This window comes from Hippopotamus amphibius, chromosome 10 (genome assembly GCF_030028045.1).
Source record: "Hippopotamus amphibius kiboko isolate mHipAmp2 chromosome 10, mHipAmp2.hap2, whole genome shotgun sequence".
Taxonomy (NCBI): Eukaryota; Metazoa; Chordata; class Mammalia; order Artiodactyla; family Hippopotamidae; genus Hippopotamus; species Hippopotamus amphibius.
Window position 1 is genome coordinate 110,335,586 of NC_080195.1, and position 18,926 is coordinate 110,354,511.

The following is an 18,926-nucleotide window of genomic DNA, read 5'->3' on the forward strand; positions in this document are numbered from 1 at the left end:
AAGATCAGATACATTTTTTTCCTAGGCTTTTCATTATTTACATCTTTTTTGATCCACTAGGAATTTCTTTCGGAGTACAACATGAGCTTGGGACTCTATGTTTTCTTTCCCCTCTAAATACTTAACTTGTTATTATAAACTATTTCATCAAATAATTATTTTCCTTTCCATAATGATGTTAATGCCATCTTATATAATATACTGAGTTCTCCTTTATATATTCAGGGCTGCTTAAGGATGTCTGTTCTGTCTCATTGATTTGTCTGATGATTCTTCAGCCAGAACCATTCTTCGCCAAGTTATAACTTTATATAATCTCAAATATCTGAAAGAATATAAGAATCATTCTTCACTATTTTATTTTTCAAAATCTACTGTTATTTTTCCAGATGAATTTGAGAATCAGTTTTCAAGTTCCATTTAAACTTTTCTGTTGCATTGAATGTACAGACTAATTTAGAGAGAGAATTGACATCTTTACTAAATTGAGTCTTTCAATTCAGAAATATAAAGAATCTATGTAGTTAAGTCTTTTTATGTTCTTAAAGTTTTTAAGTTTTTCTCAAGTGAGTCTCATACACACCTCATTAACTTACATGAATAGGCTTCTTATTACTTAATTGGCATTTTAAGTTTTTTTCGCTCTTGTGACTGAAATCTTTTCCCAAATGTATTTTTGAATTGGTTATTAATGATACACAGGGAAGCAACTGATTTTAGAAATTTCTTCTGTATCACATGTTTGCCTTTTAGATACATTGCTCTTTACTGACAAGAGAAAAAGAAGAATTCCTGCTCTTCTGTTAAACATGAATGAAGTCATAACCTTGTAGATTCTCTGCTATATAATGTTTCTGTTTTCAGGTAGAACTATGCTCATAAGTACTATTTAATTGCCTATTTTCAAACATTCATTCATTCCTTCACCCAGGTTTTTATTGAACAATGAATACCAATAAGACAGTGAATAAGAACCCCCTTAAGATGTCCATAACCTAATGGAACCTGTGAATGTTCTACTTGATATGGCAAAACAGACTCTGCAAACATGATTAAACTAAAGGTCTTGAGATGGAGAGATTACTGAGGGTTACCAGGGTGAGCCCAATGTCTTCACAAGGATCATTATAAGAAGGAGGCTAGAGGGTCAGAGTCACAGATGGAGGTGGGACAGTGAAAACAGAGGGAGATTGGAAGATGCTACACTGCTGGCTTCAAAGATGGAGGAAGAGGCCATGAGCCAAGGGATGCAGATGTTTCCAGAATCTGGAAAAGGCAAAGACATGGCTTGTTTCCTGGAGCCTCTGAAAGGAACACAGCCCGACTGACATCTTAATCAGGACTTCTGATCTCTAGAACTGTAAAATAACAAATTTGTGTTGTTTTAGATCTCTAGGTTTGTGGTAATTTGTTACAACCACCACAGGAAACAAATACAGGAGCTCACTGAGGAAGAACAAAGTACCAGAAGCCACAGTTTGTACTGTAATGACTTACAGAGTGCAGTTCCCCAAATACTACAAAAACATAGGTATTTAAGGGGAAGACAACAGATGTCAAGGGTGCGTTTTGAGACTCGCAACTGACTTGAAAGTCTGACTTTGGGTTTTAATTGCCTGCATTTCTCCCCTTGGTCATCATCACAAACTCATTCCTGCTCTGTAAATAATGCAGAGAACCAGCCTGGACACACTGGTCCCCTCAGGATTCTGCCCATCCCTCCTCCTTAAGGCCATTGCTGGGCCTAACCAGGGACCTCTGATCAGTGGGTTTGTCTTTGGGGGCCTCAGTGCAGTGTCAGGACAAAAAGGAGGAGAAAGGTCACCTGCTTCAGCTGTTAGCTTCCCTTCAGTGGTCTCCAGGGGTTCTATTCTGGTTCCAAAAACTCCCAAATCTGTATCAGAAAACCCTGTGGATAAAGGGACCCAGGCCACTTGGTGGGGTTTAGTTTACCTGCACCTGGTGTGTCACGTTCACCTCCCTGTCCCCTCAAAGTCTATACAAGAGCTCCCTTCAGCCCTGCATGCGACTCATTTTGAGATGAATTCTAATAAATTCATTTTTCTTTCTTTTCTTCTTTTCCAGAGTTGCTAGCCTCCTGTGGTATTTAGCACTCCTCATGGACCAGAGTTCCGCAAGTCTCCCCAGCTGGCCCACCACTTCATGTGGCCCTGCCAGGACACAGCTCTACCTGGGTTATATCTCCTCAGAGGCTGTACAGGTGCTAGAAACTCGGATGGAGTCAAGGACCCTGTAGCAAGCCACGGTGGTGAACCTGCAGCTCATGGCTATTAAAATGAGAGCTGGATTTATGAACACCATATGTCAAAACTTGACATTCTCTGTCACTCTTTAACGGGGCAGAACTGTGTTTCCAGAATTCCAGAATAATTCTACATTTTGTTGTTCCGATTCTCTACTAAGACAATATAAATACGGACATATTCCTCATATATTCCTACCTTTTTTAAAGGGTCCCTCAGTTTTCCAGATCAACTAAATACTAAGGTTGGGGTTATTTGTTTTTAATTTTTAATTTTAAAGTAATTATAGATTCACAGGAAGTTGCAAAGATAGTGTAAAGAGATCCCATGTACCTGTCACCCAGATTCCCCCAATGATTACATTTTATACAACTATAGTTCAATATCAAATCCAGGATACTGACATTGATACAATGTGTATGAAATTTTGTCCTTTTATCACATGTGTAGATTTCCTGTAACAGCTACCACAATCAAGATACAGAATTGTTCACTCCGCACAAAGACCTCCCTCATGTTACCCTAGCAGAGTCATATCCCACCCCCCATACCACTTGGACTGCTCCTAACCCCTGCAAATACTAATCTGTTCTCCACCTCTGTGATTCTGTCATTTCAAGAATGTTACGTAAATGAAATCATACAGTATATGGCCTTTCGAGACTGGCTCTTTTCATCCAGCGTAATGCTCTTGAGATAGATCCAAATATCAATATTCAACTCATTTTAATGTCTGAAGAGTATTTTATGCTGTAGACATGTTAATGGAACCAAACTTGGATTTGCTCACCTGTGCACAGTAGAGCCTATCTACTGATACTGGGTTGTGGTGAGTGAAAGTGTGTTTATTGCAGGTGCCAAACAAGGGGTCCAGGCAGCTAGTGCTCAAAAGGCCAGAACTCTTCAATGGCTTTCAGGGAAAGATTTTTAAAGACAGGGTGAGGGAGAAGGTTGCAGGGCGTGTGATCAGTTCATGGACACTCTTCTGATTGGCTGTTGGTGAGGTAACAGCGTGGTATTTAGGAAGTCAACATCATCCACCTTCTGGTTCCAACCAGTTTGGGTCTACGTGCTTGTGGGCAGCAGACAGTTAATTTCTTCCACCTGGTCAGGGTTTCGATATCTTCAAGATAGTTCAAGGATATGGCTCAGGATATTATCTATAGCCCTTGAGGAAGAACTAAATGTCCTTGACTTTGTTTAATGGCTATACTATTATTATTTTGTCTTGCTTGACCATTTTCCTTTGTTTCTGCATTTTCTCACTTCTCTCATTAAATTTGCTCTTTGGAGCTTGGGGAAGGCCTAGAAGGCTAAAGTTTTTCTACAAATCAGAGGCAAATGGAGGACATGGTGGAGGTGAGGCGGTGCCTGTCCCAGGAAGGCCCCATAGGTCCTCCTTGGTTACAGATATGCCATAGTTAAACCATTCACAGATTGAGGGACATTTTGGTTGTTTCCAGTTTTTGGCTATTATAAATAAAACTGCTATGAAAATGCAGTCCAATTCCTCCATCTCCTCACCAGCATTTGGTTTTGTCACTACTTTTCTTTTACCTGTTCTGATAGGTGTATATTGATCTCTCATCATAGTCTTAATTTGCATTTCTCTGCTGGATAATAACATTGAACATTTTGTCCTGTGCTTATTTGCAATCAGTACAGTTTCTTCAGTGAAATACCTCTTCGTGTCTTTTGCCTATTTTCTAATTGGTCTGGTTGTTTTTAAATGTTGAATTTTGAGAGTTCATTATATTTCCTAATATGGGTCCTTTGTCAGATACATGGTTTGCAAATATTTTCTCCCAGACTGCAGCTTGTCTTTTTGTCCATTTAATGGAAATTTTCACAAAGTAAAAATTTTGAATTTTAATGAGGTATAATTTATAGATTTATTATTTTATGCATATGTTTTGACTTCATGTCTAGAACTCTTTGTCATTCCCTAGGTTATGAAAGTGTTCTACTCTTATCCTCTAAAGGTTTTATAGTTTTACACTTTACCTTTAAGTCTATGGTCCATTTTGAGTTACTGTTTATATGAGGTGAGTTTAGTCGGGTTCATTTTCTTTTGCCTGTGGATACACAGTTGCTCGAGCATCTTTTGTTGAAAGACCATCCTTCCTCCTTTTGCATCTTTACCAAAAATTTTGAATTTTGCCTCTTGTAGAGCACACAGCCCAAATTCAGATGAGTTGAAACCATCGGTACTGTGGGTTCAACATCCCATCCAGTGGCTGTTTCTTACATGTATATGTGTCATGGAGGGAATCAAACATCAAGAACAAGTTGCTCTGAGAGCCGAATACAACAGGAAACTTACTGGCAGGCTGTGCAGATAGAGAAATAAAGAATTAGTTTGTAGACCGGAGAAAGCATTCTTACCAAGATGCGCTGGGTTAGACGCAAGCAGCCTTTGAGGCCGTCAGACAGCCAGCTTGGGAATGCTTGGAAGGTTCAGAGAAATGCTGGTGCATCATTGAGCCAGTCCTCGAGATGCAGTTTAAAATTAATGAGGCTTCTTCCATGTTAACAGTGCTTATACTCCTGGTTCGCAAAAGACAGAACTGTGATTTGAAAATGCCTCTTTCCTCAAGATCGCCCCAAAAAAGTGACAAAAACTTGCAACTCCATTTTTTTGTTTTGCACAATGTATGAATTGATGTCAGATTCAAAATTAGGATGCAGTTTATTTGCTTGAGTCGCAGGACATTGGATTTTCTGGGTAATAAGATTTGTCCAGTATAACATGAAGTTCCACTTGGGAAATCACTTCTTCAAATAAGGCTGTTGACTTTCCTTTTGGTTGACTTCCGCTCCTTCATGTACATGTCCTGCTTTGGGCTTGAGGACAAAGGACCACTGCACAAGAGCAGGACTGGCCAAAGTGAAGGGCCTGCAGACTTTCTGCTGAGGGATTTGACTGAATGTAAAACAGAATGGTTGCCATCTGGCCTCTGGAGTCCACCAGCACAGCTGGCTCCATGGAAACCACCACTAGCCTCTTGTCAGACCCAGAGTGACTGTGTGTTTAAAACAAACTCTCAGCAATATTATACCTGGCTGAAAAATTTTAAATGTATATGACCTGGCAGGTGGTCAGTTCAAGGACCAAAGTGCAGTTCAATTCCCTAAGAAACAAAACCTAGGGAATAAAGGGAAGAAGTTCCCCTAGAGAAGGAGAATAAAACTGAAGAACACTGGAGGAGAAAGCAAATCATGAGGACAGCTGCTTTACCTGATCTGTTGAGGTCCACTTCATTGTCATGGGCACAGGGGGTGCTGTGCTTACCTGTCATGAATAATTTGTGAATTCACGCAGGACTCCTGCCCCACCGAACCTCCAGCAGCTTTTGTGTGTTCACCATTTTTACTGAGTTCACTCCATGGGTCTAGTGAACAGACTGCAGACCATAAGGTGAAGACTTGCTAGTGTGAATAGAAAAGAGACAGCCTTTGAAGGCCAAGTTAGACTTTTTTTGCACTTAAAAAAATTGTGGTAAAAGACATGTATAAAATCTACCATCTTAACTATTTTTGAGTGTACAGTTCGGTGATATTAAACACATTCACATTGTTGAACAGCCATCACAATTATCCCTTCCCATAACTCTTTTCATCTTGTAAAACTCTTATCTGTGGTGAACTCTGTTCCTATTAAACAATAACTTCCCCTTTTCCCTTCCCCAGTCCCTGGCATCTACTGATCTACTTTCTGTCTCTATGAATTTGACTATTCTAGGCACCTCATATAAGTAGAAGCAGATAATTTTTGTCCTTTTGTGTCTGGCTTATTCCACTTACCAAAATGTCCTCAAGGTTCATCCACATTGTAGCATATTGCAGAATTTTCTTCTTTTTAAGGGAGGAATAACATTCCATTGTATGTATAGATCACATTTTGCGTATCCATTCATTAGCAGATGGACAGTTGGGTTACTTCCACACTTTAGCTATTGTGACTAATGCTGCTATGAAAATGGGTGTACAAATATCTCTTCCAGATCTTGCTTTCAATTCTTTTGGGTCTTTACTTGGATCATATGGTAATTATATTTTTAAGTTTTTGAAGGACTGCCGTACTCTTTTCCACAGTGGCTAGACCATTTTACATTCCCACCAACAGTGAACAGGGTTCTGATTTCTCCTCATCCCTGCCAACACTTGCTATTTTCTGATTTTTTTATAGCAACCATCCTAATGGATGAGGTGGCATCTCATTACAGTTTGCATTTCACTAGATTAGTGATGTTGAGGGTCTTTTCATGTGCTAATTGGCCATTCAGTGTATCTTTTTTGGAGAAATGTCTGTTCAAGTTCTTTGCTCATTTTTGAATTGGGTTTTTTGTTTGTTTGTTCTTAGGTGCCAAGTTAGACTTTTGAAAGGGTGTATACGGTTATTTGAAAAAAAAAAAAACAACAACAAAACTTTAGTGTGGCCCAAGGAGCTAGGCTGAAATGGGGAGACTAAAAACCTGTGTCAGCTTTAAAACCAAGTTTTTTTGTTTGTTTTTTGAGATTAAGCCAATAACATGGCATCTGTGAATCTCAGATTCTTTCAAGGAAAGAAGTTGGAGACTTACCTTGTGTTGCTCTCTGGAAGTGGAGGGATGCTTGGAAGTGTCTGGAAAACAGCCATGTGGAAACCCATCTGAAATGAAATGAACCACTGCCTCAGCTTCCCATTTGTTTTATAGGTTTCTTTTGAAAAGATGCTGCTCTTTAACTCTCCATACATTGCCACCCGTTTCTAAGACATGTCATGGGTATGTTTGAAGGAGTAGGAAGTGTGCAGAGAGAGGTGGATGTCACTGGCGGGTTTAATTCATCAAGAATCTGTGGAACACCTACTGAGAAGCTGGCGCTGGGCCTGGTGGGCACTCTGAAAGAAAAAACAGAAAATGACAAGATGTCTGAATGATACAAAAACCCTGAAGAATTTCCAAGCTCACTGTGGAGAGAAGATGTTGACCCAGGCACAGTGAAATAAAAGTGCAGTGGGGTGTAATGGTTAGAAAATGAAGGGATGGGCAGGCAGTTACCAGGATGAGGGTACGGACCTTCAGGACAAGTGACAAGTAAGACCTGTAATGCTCGCACTTGTTCCTATACTTCACTCCCCTTTCTCAGCTCCTGTCCTCTTACAGAGGGAGGTGGGGAGGCTGAGGAACAGATGGGACGGGTCTGCTATCCACTGTTATGGTGGCAGATACTCATTCAGGGAGCTCTCCTTCTAACCCCACTGGGAAGCTCCACTCTGAGAGAGCAGTTTACCATCTTGGCCAGAAGGTCCTCCCCCGAGATCTAGCATCAATGGAGCAGAAGGACAAAAGTGCCTCCTCTCAATCAGAAAGGCTAAGGCAATGTTTCCTTTAATCAGCAAGAGTTGTAGGTAATCTTGGTGATTCTTTTCAATGATTAAGCACCTGCAGGGCTCAATAGGGATATTAATCCAAGCCATTTCCATTTCAGTTTCTTGTCATCTTAAATTTGAAGCCCAGTGTGGGCTTCTCAGTTCTCATTGAAGAAAACCTCTAAAATACAACAAGATTGGTGAAGCCAAAATACAACAGACAAATTGGACTTTTATAGACTTAGGGATTTTAAAAATATTTGTAAGATGTGTATCTTCAAGAAAACTTTCACCATTCCCACCATTCAAATAGGAGTTGTTTCCTGGAAGACCTTTAAATAAACCTCTATGTTCAATCCACTCAACTGCCAAAGGTGAAGCCTAAAATAACCAGGACATGGGCCTGTCACCCCAGTTGGGTCTCCTTTAGCTCCCACTGCTGTTTTCTGATGATGCTAAGCAGAGAACCAGGGGCTATAGTCTGGCCCCTTCATGGTCATCTTTGCCTTATGCTTCCCTCTGAGGGTCAGTTGGAGGTGAGCCTTGGCTCCTAGAGGCTCTTCTGATTATGTCCCTATGTCCTTTCAATGTCTGCATGGCAGATGTCTGTCCATAGGGAAATGCAGATCAAAACCACAATGAGATACGACTTCATACCCACTGGGATGGCTATAAACAAAATGACAGACATAATAAATATTGGCAAGGATCTGCATAAACATGGACCCTCATAGACTGCTGATGGGAAGGTAAAATGGTGCAACTGCTTTGGAAAGCAGTCCAGAAGTTCCTCAAAAGGTTAAACATTGAATTACCATATGATCCAACAACTCCACTCCCAGGTAGATATCCAAGGGAAATGAGAACAAGTCCTCTTCCAGATCCTGAAAAGCTATTATGGAGCCTTTACAGCTGTAACCCATGTAGGTAGCCAACATGCATTCATTCATGTAATTCACTCATTGAACAAATATTGAGTGTCTACTGTATGTCAGGTACTGGGAAACAGTAGTGAACAAATAGATGAAAAGCCCTGCCCTCATTTACCTTACAAGACAGTGGGGAGAAGGATACAGGCTATTGACTACATAAGTAGAACATGTACTGGATTAGATAGGGATGTGGGGGTCAAGGAAGATATTGTAATTTTAAATATGATGATCAGGGAAGGCCTCACTGGAAAAGGTATAGCTTGCAGGAAGACTTGAAGGAGATGTGGAAATGAGTCAGACAGATTTCTGGAAAAACAATGTTTAAGACAACGGAACGTCGAGTGCAATGGCCCTGAGGTGGGAGTGTGCCTGGCACATCCTAGGGGCAGCAAGACCAGAGGGGCTGGATGTGAATGGGTGGGTGTGTGAGGCTGCTGTGAAGGTGATGAATTTTATCTCAATGAAGTGGGAGAATTGGGGGCAGAGGAGGGACATGATGTGACTTTGGCTTTAGAAGGATCACTCTGACTTTCATAGGGGATGAGTTGCTTACTCACTGGTGCTCAGGACAAGGAGGACCAGTTAGGAGGCTATTGCATTAACCCAGCAAGAAATGATAACATCTTGGATCAGGTGATTGCAGTGGACCTGGCAACTTGAAGGATTTCTCCCAATGCCCTTGGAAGCGAGGAGGTGGATGGAGTCATATGAGGTTCTGTTGTAGAGCTAGAAAGAGAGAATGTGGGTGAGTAAAGCAGAGATAGATCAAGAAATGTCGAGAGGAGACATGATCTCTCAAACAGGATGCAGGCTGGTGTCTTAGTCAAAGGATTGCGGCTGTCTACCATCAAATTACAGAATTGCTGAGTTCATTAAAAATCATGGCAGAAAGCAACATATGTAAATTGAGAGGATAAAAATTGCTTCGTTGGTTTGGTTTCCAAATCATGGAAAGAAAACCACCACATCAGTTTAGTGAACAAACACACAGAGGTGCTTCTGAGCCACGAGGCAGAAAGCCAATTATGTTTACTTTCATAATTGGTTTTCTGGATTGGTTAAGAATATAACATCACCATTCCCTTCAATAGCCTGCGGAAAAATGAAGATTCCTTTTCTGTCTTATATGTTGATTTCTTTCCTCCTCCACTTTATGTGGTTGTAATAATTGTCTCCTTTGGGTGATTCAATTGCTGTGTGTGGAAAATAAGCAAAAAAATATGTATAAAATGGATAGGTCTGGAAGAGCCTCTTTTTCTAAGAATATGTCATAAAAGGTACATATTTACTTTAGGAAATTTGCTCCTTGATTAAATTTAAAGTGTATTGAATATTGAAACTTTGATTTCCTTGCAGGTTTTAAGAAGCATAATGATTCCTTCAAATCCTTCCTGCCTGTTATAGGTGATGAGGATGGAGCAGAGAACAAAACAGATAAAACCCAACTTTATGGAGTTACAGCCCAGCTGGGGGAGACAGGAAATGAACAGATAAATAAGTGTAATATAGTATGTCAAGATGATGTGCTCTACAGAAAAAAACAAGCAAAGATGTGGATGAGGTACTCCAGGGAGAAGGGTGGTTGCCAGTTAAATGGGGTGGGCAGGGAGGGCTCCTTGGAGACACTCTCATTTACTTACTCTCTGCACTAAAGACCTGGATGAGGTGAAGGAGCCATACAGGTGTCTGCGGGAGGAGAGACTAGCAGGTGCAAAGGCCCAGAGGAAGGAGGACTGTCCAGGAGGTCCATGTGGTTTGAGCAGAGTGAATGGGCTGAGTAGTAAGAGATGGGGTCAGATTGGTAATGGGAGGGGACACAACAAATAGGTGCTCATTGAATATAACTTCTCCTGACAGCCTTCTCTGTGAGAAGAAATGCCAGAGGAGGGACAATGTATGTTTAGAAGGACTGTGAAAAGGCAGAATGGATGAAATGCTTGCAAATCATGTATCCGATAAGGGACTTGTATCTAGAATATATAAAGAACTCTTACAAGTCAATAATAAAAGGATAAATAACCCAGTTAAAATATATGAAACGGAAACAGAGTCACAGATGTAGAAAACTAACTTATGGTTACCAAGGAGGAATGGGGGAGGGATAATGTGGGAGATTGGGATTGACATGTACACACTACTATATACAAAATAGATAACTAATAAGGACCTACTGTATAGCACAGGGAACTCTACTCAGTACTCTGTAATGACCTATATGGGAAAAGAATCTAAAAAAGAGTGGATATATGTATATGTATAACAGATTCACTTGGCTGTACAGCAGAAAGTAACACAGCCTTGTAAATCAACTATACTCCAATAAAAATTAATTTCAGAAAATGTGCAGAGGATTTGAATAGACATTTCTAAGAAGAAGATATACAAATGGCTAATAAAAATTGCATTTCCCTTATAGCTAATGATATTGAGCATGAAAAGATGTTCAACATCATTAACCATTAGGGAAATACAAATCAAAACCACAATGAGCTACCACTTCACACCCACTAGGATGGTTATAATGAAAAAAACAGGTAATAACAAGTGTTGCCAATGATGTGGAGAAATTGGAACTCTCATAGATTGCTATTGAGAATGTAAAATGATGCAGCTTCTTTAGAAAATGGCCTGAAAGTTCCTTAAAATGTTAAGCATAGGATCACCATATGATCCAACAGTTACACTCTTCAGTATATATTCAAGAAAAATGAGAACATATGCCCACATAGAAACTTATACACAAATGTTCATAGCAGCGTTACTCACAGTAGTCAAGGTTATTTGTGGTAACAGCCCATATGGCCATCAACTGATGAATGGATAAATAAAATGTGCATATTCATATAATGGAATATTAATTGACAATAAAAAGTAATGAGGAATGGTTAAATGCTTCAAATGAATGAAACTTGAAGACATTCTGCTAAATGAAGGAAGCCAAATACAAAAAGCCACATACTGTGTGATTCCATTTATAGAAAATGTCCAAGACAGGCAAATCCAGAGAGAGAAAGCAGATTAGTGGTTGCCAGCACCTTGGGGTAGGGGGTAAAGGGGTTGGGAGGTTTCTTTTTGGGGTAATGAAAGTTTCTAAAATTGACTGTGGGGGTGGTTGCACAACTCTGAATACATTAAAAACCATGGAATTGTGTACTTTAAGTGGGTGAGTTATATAATATGTAAATTACATTTTCTTGAAGCTATTGAAAACACACAAACAAGAAGGACCTCTCTGACTGCTCTGTGGAGGACCCTCTACAGGGATGCAAGCAGAGAGCAAGGATCCCAGCGGATGTACTGTTATATCAACCCAGGCTCAGAGAGGGTGACTGGACCACAGTGGTAGTGGTGGAGATGAGGAGAAGATTGAGGAGGTGAGGATTTTAGGTTCATTTCATAGCACAGTGAGGGAATTTGCTGACTGAATGGACATGGGGGAAGAGGGGAATGGACTGTGCTATTACTCTATTGTGATGACTGGTATACAGGAGCCAAAGATGGTGAGTGAGCCCCAAAATGAGCAGCCTCATGGCCCACCATTATGGCTAAGGTAGAAGGCTAGATGCTCAGGATGTGCAAAGGGATGTAGACCCCAGTTCTTGCTTCAGGAAGCTTACAATCTGAGTGCAGAATCTGACACAGGAATACCAAAACTGTTAAATGAGCATAGTGCCAGTACCATGCTGTTTTGATTACTGTAACTTTGTAGGATAGTTTGAAATCAGGGAATGTGATACCTCCAGCTTGGCTCTTCTTTCTTAAGATTGCTTTTGCTATTCAAAGTCTTTTTGCTTTTGTACAAATTTTAGGATTTTTTTATTTTAGTTCTGTGAAAAATGTCATTGGTATTTTGACATTTTCCCACTTTTAAATTGAGTTGTTTATATTTTTATTATTAAATTGTAGAAGTTTTAAAAAATATTTCTTGACAGAAGTCCCTTAAAAGACATATATGAATATTTTCTATCAGTTTATGGCTCATCTGTTTAGTTTGCTAATAACATATATTAGATGAGCAGAAACTAATATTGATGAATTCTGATTTACCAAAATAATTTTTAATGGTTATTACTTTCTGTGGATTCTCTAACAAATTTATATGTATCCCCCAAATCATAAAGTTATTCTCTTTGGTTTTCTTCTAATGCTTCATAGTTTTAGTTTTTATGATTAGACCTAGATCCCTTCTGGAATAATTTTTGTGTAGGGTGTGAAGTGAGAATTTAGATACTTTTTTTTTCCATATTCACTTGTTTCCACATCACTTTTTGAAAAAAAAATTTCACTTTGAATTGCTTTGGTATCTCTGCTGAAAAATTATTGGATCATATATGTTTGGTTTATTTCTGGAAACTCTGTTTGGTTCCATTGATATATTTTTGCCTATTCTTTAACCAGCACGGTACTGACTTGATGACTGTAGCTTTATATTAAATTTTAAGTCAGTCAGTGTAATTCCTCCACATTTGTTCTTTATCAAGATTGTGTTGGCTATTCTAGGTACTTTGAATTTTCATATGTATTTTAGGATCAGCTTGTCAGTTTTTATTTTTAAAAAACTGCTGGGGTTTGGTTTGGGTTCGCATTGGATCTACAAATAAATTTGGAGAGAACTGACATTATAACATGTCTTCTAATTCTTAAACATTGTATATATTTCTATTTTTTTTAGGTTTTCTGTTATATCTCTCAGTATTGTTTTATAGTTTTCACTATAGAGATCCTATATACCTTTTGCTAAATTTATCTCTAAGTATTTCATGTTTGTGAATACTATTGGAAAGAATATTTTTAAAATTTTATTTTCATGTTGTATAATTAAATTCGCATGTCTAAATATATACACATATATATGTATGTGTGTGTGAGTATATCTACATTTATCATCTATATTTATCTGTCTATCAACTATCTATCTATCTATCTATCGTCTATCTATCCAACCATCCGTTCATACCTAGCTAGCTAGCTATCTTTTTTTGGGTGTCCATTCCTCTGAACGGCTAAATTACATTCCTTAGTTCATGGTGCAATTTCATAATTGGCCCATGCATGGCAGGTATGTTTCATGTACATATACATGTATTTTTAGTAATGTAATAAGCACCCTTTAATCCATCCACCATAACAAAACTTCACTGACAATAAGATACATCTAATCATATGTCCCCTCCCCAAATCCTCCCCCCTGTTCACCATAATCAAATACCATCATCCTGAATCTACCTCTGAATTTGTTGAATTTTTCCTTTGTGATTGGACTTTTCTAGGTTTCTTCTATTACAAGTAATTCTGTAATAAATATTATTGTGCAGTATATTTAGTCAAAACACTGATTATATACTTGGAATGTGCTCTTATAGCTGGAATTTTATGTCAAAGTACATTAAAGGACAAGATTTTTAAGATTCTTGATATATTTTACTGCACCGGTAAAATGGGCACATCTCCCATGACCGGGGTACTCTGCACCGATTGAGAGCATCACCCAGGCTGCTGGGAGAACACCTGGCCTGTACCTGTGTGCAGGGGTCTTTCTAGTCCACAGTCCACAGCCACACTCCATCTGTATCTCATCCTCCATAACAAGGCTAAATATTCCCTATGCTTTGCTGTGTGGCCTGTAAGAGAAACCCCTTTGTCCAGGGACTCTGGCCTCTCTCACCTGCCCTTAGCTATCCTACCCTGCATAGATCCAATAGCAATGTCTTCATGGGTAGTCATGCCCCAGGGAGGAACCCTGTAGATACACTTTGTATATTTATCCAGTTCAGTCTAATAAGCCTTTGTGATTACCAACAGTGTTCATGGCAAGGACCTCTACCCTTTGCAGGGACTCTTCTATCTACCCAGCACTGCTGTAGACAACCCACAGCATCATCTGGCTCAATCCTCACCAGTATGCTGGGGGATGACTGGCATCACCCTCTTTCAAGATGAGGAAAAGGAAACAAGAGGACACGACTAACTGCTCAAGATGGCACAGGGGCAAATGGTAAGGCAGGACCCCAGGCAGCTGTCTCATCCCAGAGGCCACGCTTCTCCACGAGGCGTCTGAGTCAGACCCTGAGTGGAGCGAAGAAGGGGAAGGGGGAGAGGAGGAAAAAGACATAGTCCTGCCCTCCAGGGACTTAACTGCCCAGCAGAGAGCAAAGGATACACAGGTACACACACGTACACACGTACATGAGCACACCCACACCATACATTCACACACACTATTACACACACATCCACACGGTTACACACACACCATACACTCACACACACTGTTACACTCACATCACACATGCACTATTACACACACACACACTGTCACATAGGTATTCACTCGTGCGTGGGGGTGGGGACACCTCAGCGGTAATACTGCAGCAGAAAGCCTGCCCCGCTCTGCACACGAAGGGGCCCTAGGAGCTGCTGAGCAAAGGACACCCTGGGAGGACATGAGTCCTGGGTGCTGAGGGCTCACAAGCAGGAGGCTTAGGCTGTTCCATGGATGTGGGACCTCTGTCTGGGGTGCAGAGGAAGCAGGAAGGAGCAGCTCACATCCAGGGTACAGTGAGGACAGACCGCGTGGGACTCTGAATGATCTGGACTCCAATCCAACCTGGCTACGTGTAGACTGACAGGAGTTACAAATGATATATGTTGATAGTAACAGTGTCAGATATAATTGTATGTACCTAATCAATATTATATATATATATTATATATTATATATTCAGTATAATCAATATGACATATATAATATATAATAATTACATTTATAATCAATGTGACATTGTTATATATATAACGTATATGTTATATACAACAAATATATAACTATATATTACATATATGTGTATATATATGAAGAGAGAGAGAGAGATAAAAAAGGAAAAAATAAAAGGACAGAAGAAGAGAGGAGAGGGGAGGGGAGGGGAGAGGAGAAAGGCTTCTTCCCACGGCTTCTTCAAATTCTTCACCCTGTGGGGATTGTGGAGGGGCCATCCTTCCGGAATTTTCAGAATCCTCTATATACAGGCATCTTACCACTTCAGTCAATTACGTATCCTGCACATGTTTTGGGGGCAATAGTCTCAATTCTATCTCACCCTTGTAAGACTTGGTGTTTGGAAGAATATTATCACTTCTTCCACCCATGTTGGATCCTTTCCAAAGACCAACTACTTGCAGGTGCGTATTGGCTCCTACTTCCCTGAGAGGGGTCTGACTTCCCCTGGGAGAAGCCCTTGTCCCCCATGCCCACTACATGTCCCATGGATCCCTTGGTCCCTGGCACCCTCTAGGACCCTCCAACTGGCCTTCGGTGACATTGTCCCCACAGCAGTGAAGGGACTGGAGACCAGCCTCTCATGGCAGAATCCCAGAGGATGAACTAGGAGGTTCGGAGCCTGGGTCTGCCTGAGAGATATTAGATCAAGGTGTGGTTTAATGAAATAAAAGTTGGTGAATGGAGCTGAAAGAAGGACCTCCACCCTCCACAGAGGCCCAATTCTGAAGGTGACTCGGTGGATTGGAGACCCTCCCCAAGATGGCAGGACCACATGAGAGACGGAGCCATGGTGGCTGTGGGGTCACCCTCTTCCAGAAGCACTTGAATTACACAGGGACATGCTGGCTCCACAAAATCCATGAAATTATAGGACCCTAGTGGCAGGGCAGGAATAGAGATGCAGATGTAGAGAACGGACTTCAGGACACTGCCGGCGGGGGGCGGGGGGAGCGGTTGGGGAGAAGCTGGGACGACGTAGTGAGAGAGTAGCATTGACATGTACACATTACGAAATGTAAAACAGATAGCTAGTGGGAAGCTGCTACAGAGCACAGGGAGATAAGCTTGGTCCTTGGTGACGACCTGGAGGGGTGGGATAGGGAGGGTGGGAGGGAGGCTCATGAGGGAGGGGATATGGGGATATGTGTATACATACAGCTGATTCACTTTGTTGTACAGCAGAACTAACACAATACTATAAAGCAATTATACTCCAATAAAGATAATAAATTAAAAAAAAAAAAAAAACACACCCTGCCAGTTCCAATGAAAGTTCCCAGAGTTAGGATTAGAATCCAAGTCTTTCAATTAACACCTCTGGGGACGTCATCCTTCACCCCAAGTCTGCCCACAGTGACCTCGCACAAGGAGAGAGGGGGCCTCAGAGGAGAGAGATTCCCTGGGACTCTGAGGGCAGGACCAGGCTTCCCTGCAGCAGAAGGAAACTTTAAGTCAGGAGAATGGGTTTCACCCAGGGAAGAAGCCCACCCCACTCTGTGCTGACTTGCTCTTCTACACAGGAAGGGCTGTGGCCTGAACCTGCTTTGACCCCCTAGGTTTGCTGTAGGGCCAGGTGGGGCCTAGAGGGACCCAGCTCCAGGCTGTGATCAGCATTTTCCACCTGCCCCAGGGCCTGTAGAAGGGATTAGGTCACTTCGTGTTTCAGAGCAGTTAGGGAGAACTGTTTCCTAGAACCAGGCTGTTCTCCCCACCCCCCCCACCCCCACCCCAGCCTAACTGATGAGCCCTGGTTGTCAGGCACCTGTTTACCTTGGAGACGGAACACTGCGCAGGGCTCTGAGCGGTCAGTTGAAGCCCACAGGACACTGGGCCTCAGAGGCAGAGCTGTGGAGCCCGCACAGCCATGGAGGGTCTGCCGCCTGCCCCCGGGGCCACGTTGCAGCTGATCCTGGAGCACCTGTGGGGCGCTCTGCTGGTGGTTCCTGAGAGCTTGACGCGCATCTCAGGTCTCCCTGCGTTTCCCTGGGAGATCCTGGTGTGTGCTGTGGTGCTGGTTCTGATAGTAAGGAGATGGCACACTTTAAGAAGTGTGATGTTCCCACGGAAAGGTTCTTCTGCCCACGGTGAAGTCTGTGGAAAATGCAGTGAGAATAGGGGACCAACGGCTCAGGCTGATGAAGCCCTCAGGCCACCTGGGGTGGAGGCCCGTCCTCCCACGTTACAAACCTTGTGCTTGTCGGCAATGAAGGCAGATCTGAGCAGGTCATCATTCAAGGACACTGTGGACTTTCTGGAAAAGGCACACAACAGCCGGCCTCCTCCACTTTCCCAAGTGACTGATGGAAAACACACCTTGAAAGCCTCAGAGGAGGATGGAGAACAACCTCAGAAAAAAGAAAGGAAAGATTTGCATAAAAGTATTGATTTTCCACAAAGTCCAGAACTGTCTGACCAAGACATTGAGAGAGAAAAGCAGCGAGTCCAGGACAAGGAGGAGCTGGGAGGAAGCCTGGAGCCGTCCAAGGTACGAAAGGAGCAGGTCCTGAAAGATAAACTCAGCCGATTAACATCCACGGCAGAACGCCTGCCGCCCACCTTCCCCTCGCCTGGCCCCCTTGGAGATCACGTGGATGAAGGGAACCCAGACGTCCAGCCAAAGAAGGAAGCAGGAAATGGCCGTCGTCCTGTCCACGGCTCAGAAGTTGACCTGAAGGGCGTCCCTGACGATGCTGACGGCAGCGTGTCCCTGCCACGTCCTGAAGAGGGACGTCAAGGAACAGCCAGACAACTGAGGGAAGAAAAGCAAATGATCGAAGCGCTTACAGGACAAATCACAAGTCTCCAAATTGAGGAGGCGTCTCTGCAGTGGGAAAATTCACTGCTTGACAGTGAGATTCAGCAGCTGAAGCGGAAACGTCAATGTCTGCCTGATTTACATGACGACTATGTGATGCAGCTTCACAGAAAATTGTTCAAGGAGGAAACACGCTGCTCAGAATTGAAGAAGAAACTTTTCAACGTGTGTAAAGACATGAACTCCATATATCAGATCCGCAACCTCTCCAAGAAGATAGCTGAAGACATGAGCAAAGAATTGGAGAGAACCAAGTCCTACTATGACCAGGAGATCCGCTTCTATGAGAAAAGAGCTCAAGAAAGCTGGGTGGCGGCTGTGGCCACGGAGAGAAAGCTCATGGAGCTGAGGAAAGAGAGTGACCGCAGCAGGCAGATGCTGGCCAAGGTCGAGTCCAGCGTCCAGCCTTTCCCAAGGGGCCCTCGTGCTGCCGCTGCTCCACCCGCAGCCCACAGAGGCCCGGAGGTGTCAGGGGGTCCCCTGGGTCAGCAGCCCCCCCTGCCCCCCGAAGGAGGAGGGTCACGCTGTGAGGGCTCAGGGACCCTGGGTCACTGGCAGGTTTGAATCCAGTCACAGCAGCTGGGTCTGGACACTCACAACCAGGACACAACATCTGGGCATATTTCTCTTTTAAAAATAATTTTGGTTTTTCTTTTTTTAATTTAGCTACTTGGTAACTTAATTGATTGTCCTTATTCAAGTAGATAAACCAATATAATTTGTAAGATTTTATTTCAAATAAACTTCATTTAATACAATTCCCAAGATTATTTTTTCCTATGTC

General features: G+C 42.0%; 1 protein-coding gene across 1 annotated transcript; it reads left to right on the top strand.

The window, feature by feature from the left end:
• The first annotated feature begins 17,191 nt into the window (after positions 1-17,191).
• Positions 17,192-18,706, top strand: LOC130829903 (cTAGE family member 15-like). Its single transcript, XM_057696445.1, has one exon. The coding sequence runs from the start codon at positions 17,192-17,194 to the stop codon at positions 18,704-18,706; it is 1,515 nt and encodes a 504-aa protein (XP_057552428.1).
• Positions 18,707-18,926: the final 220 nt, after the last annotated feature.

What these genes read in the sequence shown, in the direction of transcription:
- LOC130829903 (XM_057696445.1), top strand. Translation starts at nt 17,192, where the DNA reads ATGGAGGGTCTGCCGCCTGCCCCCGGGGCCACGTTGCAGCTGATCCTG.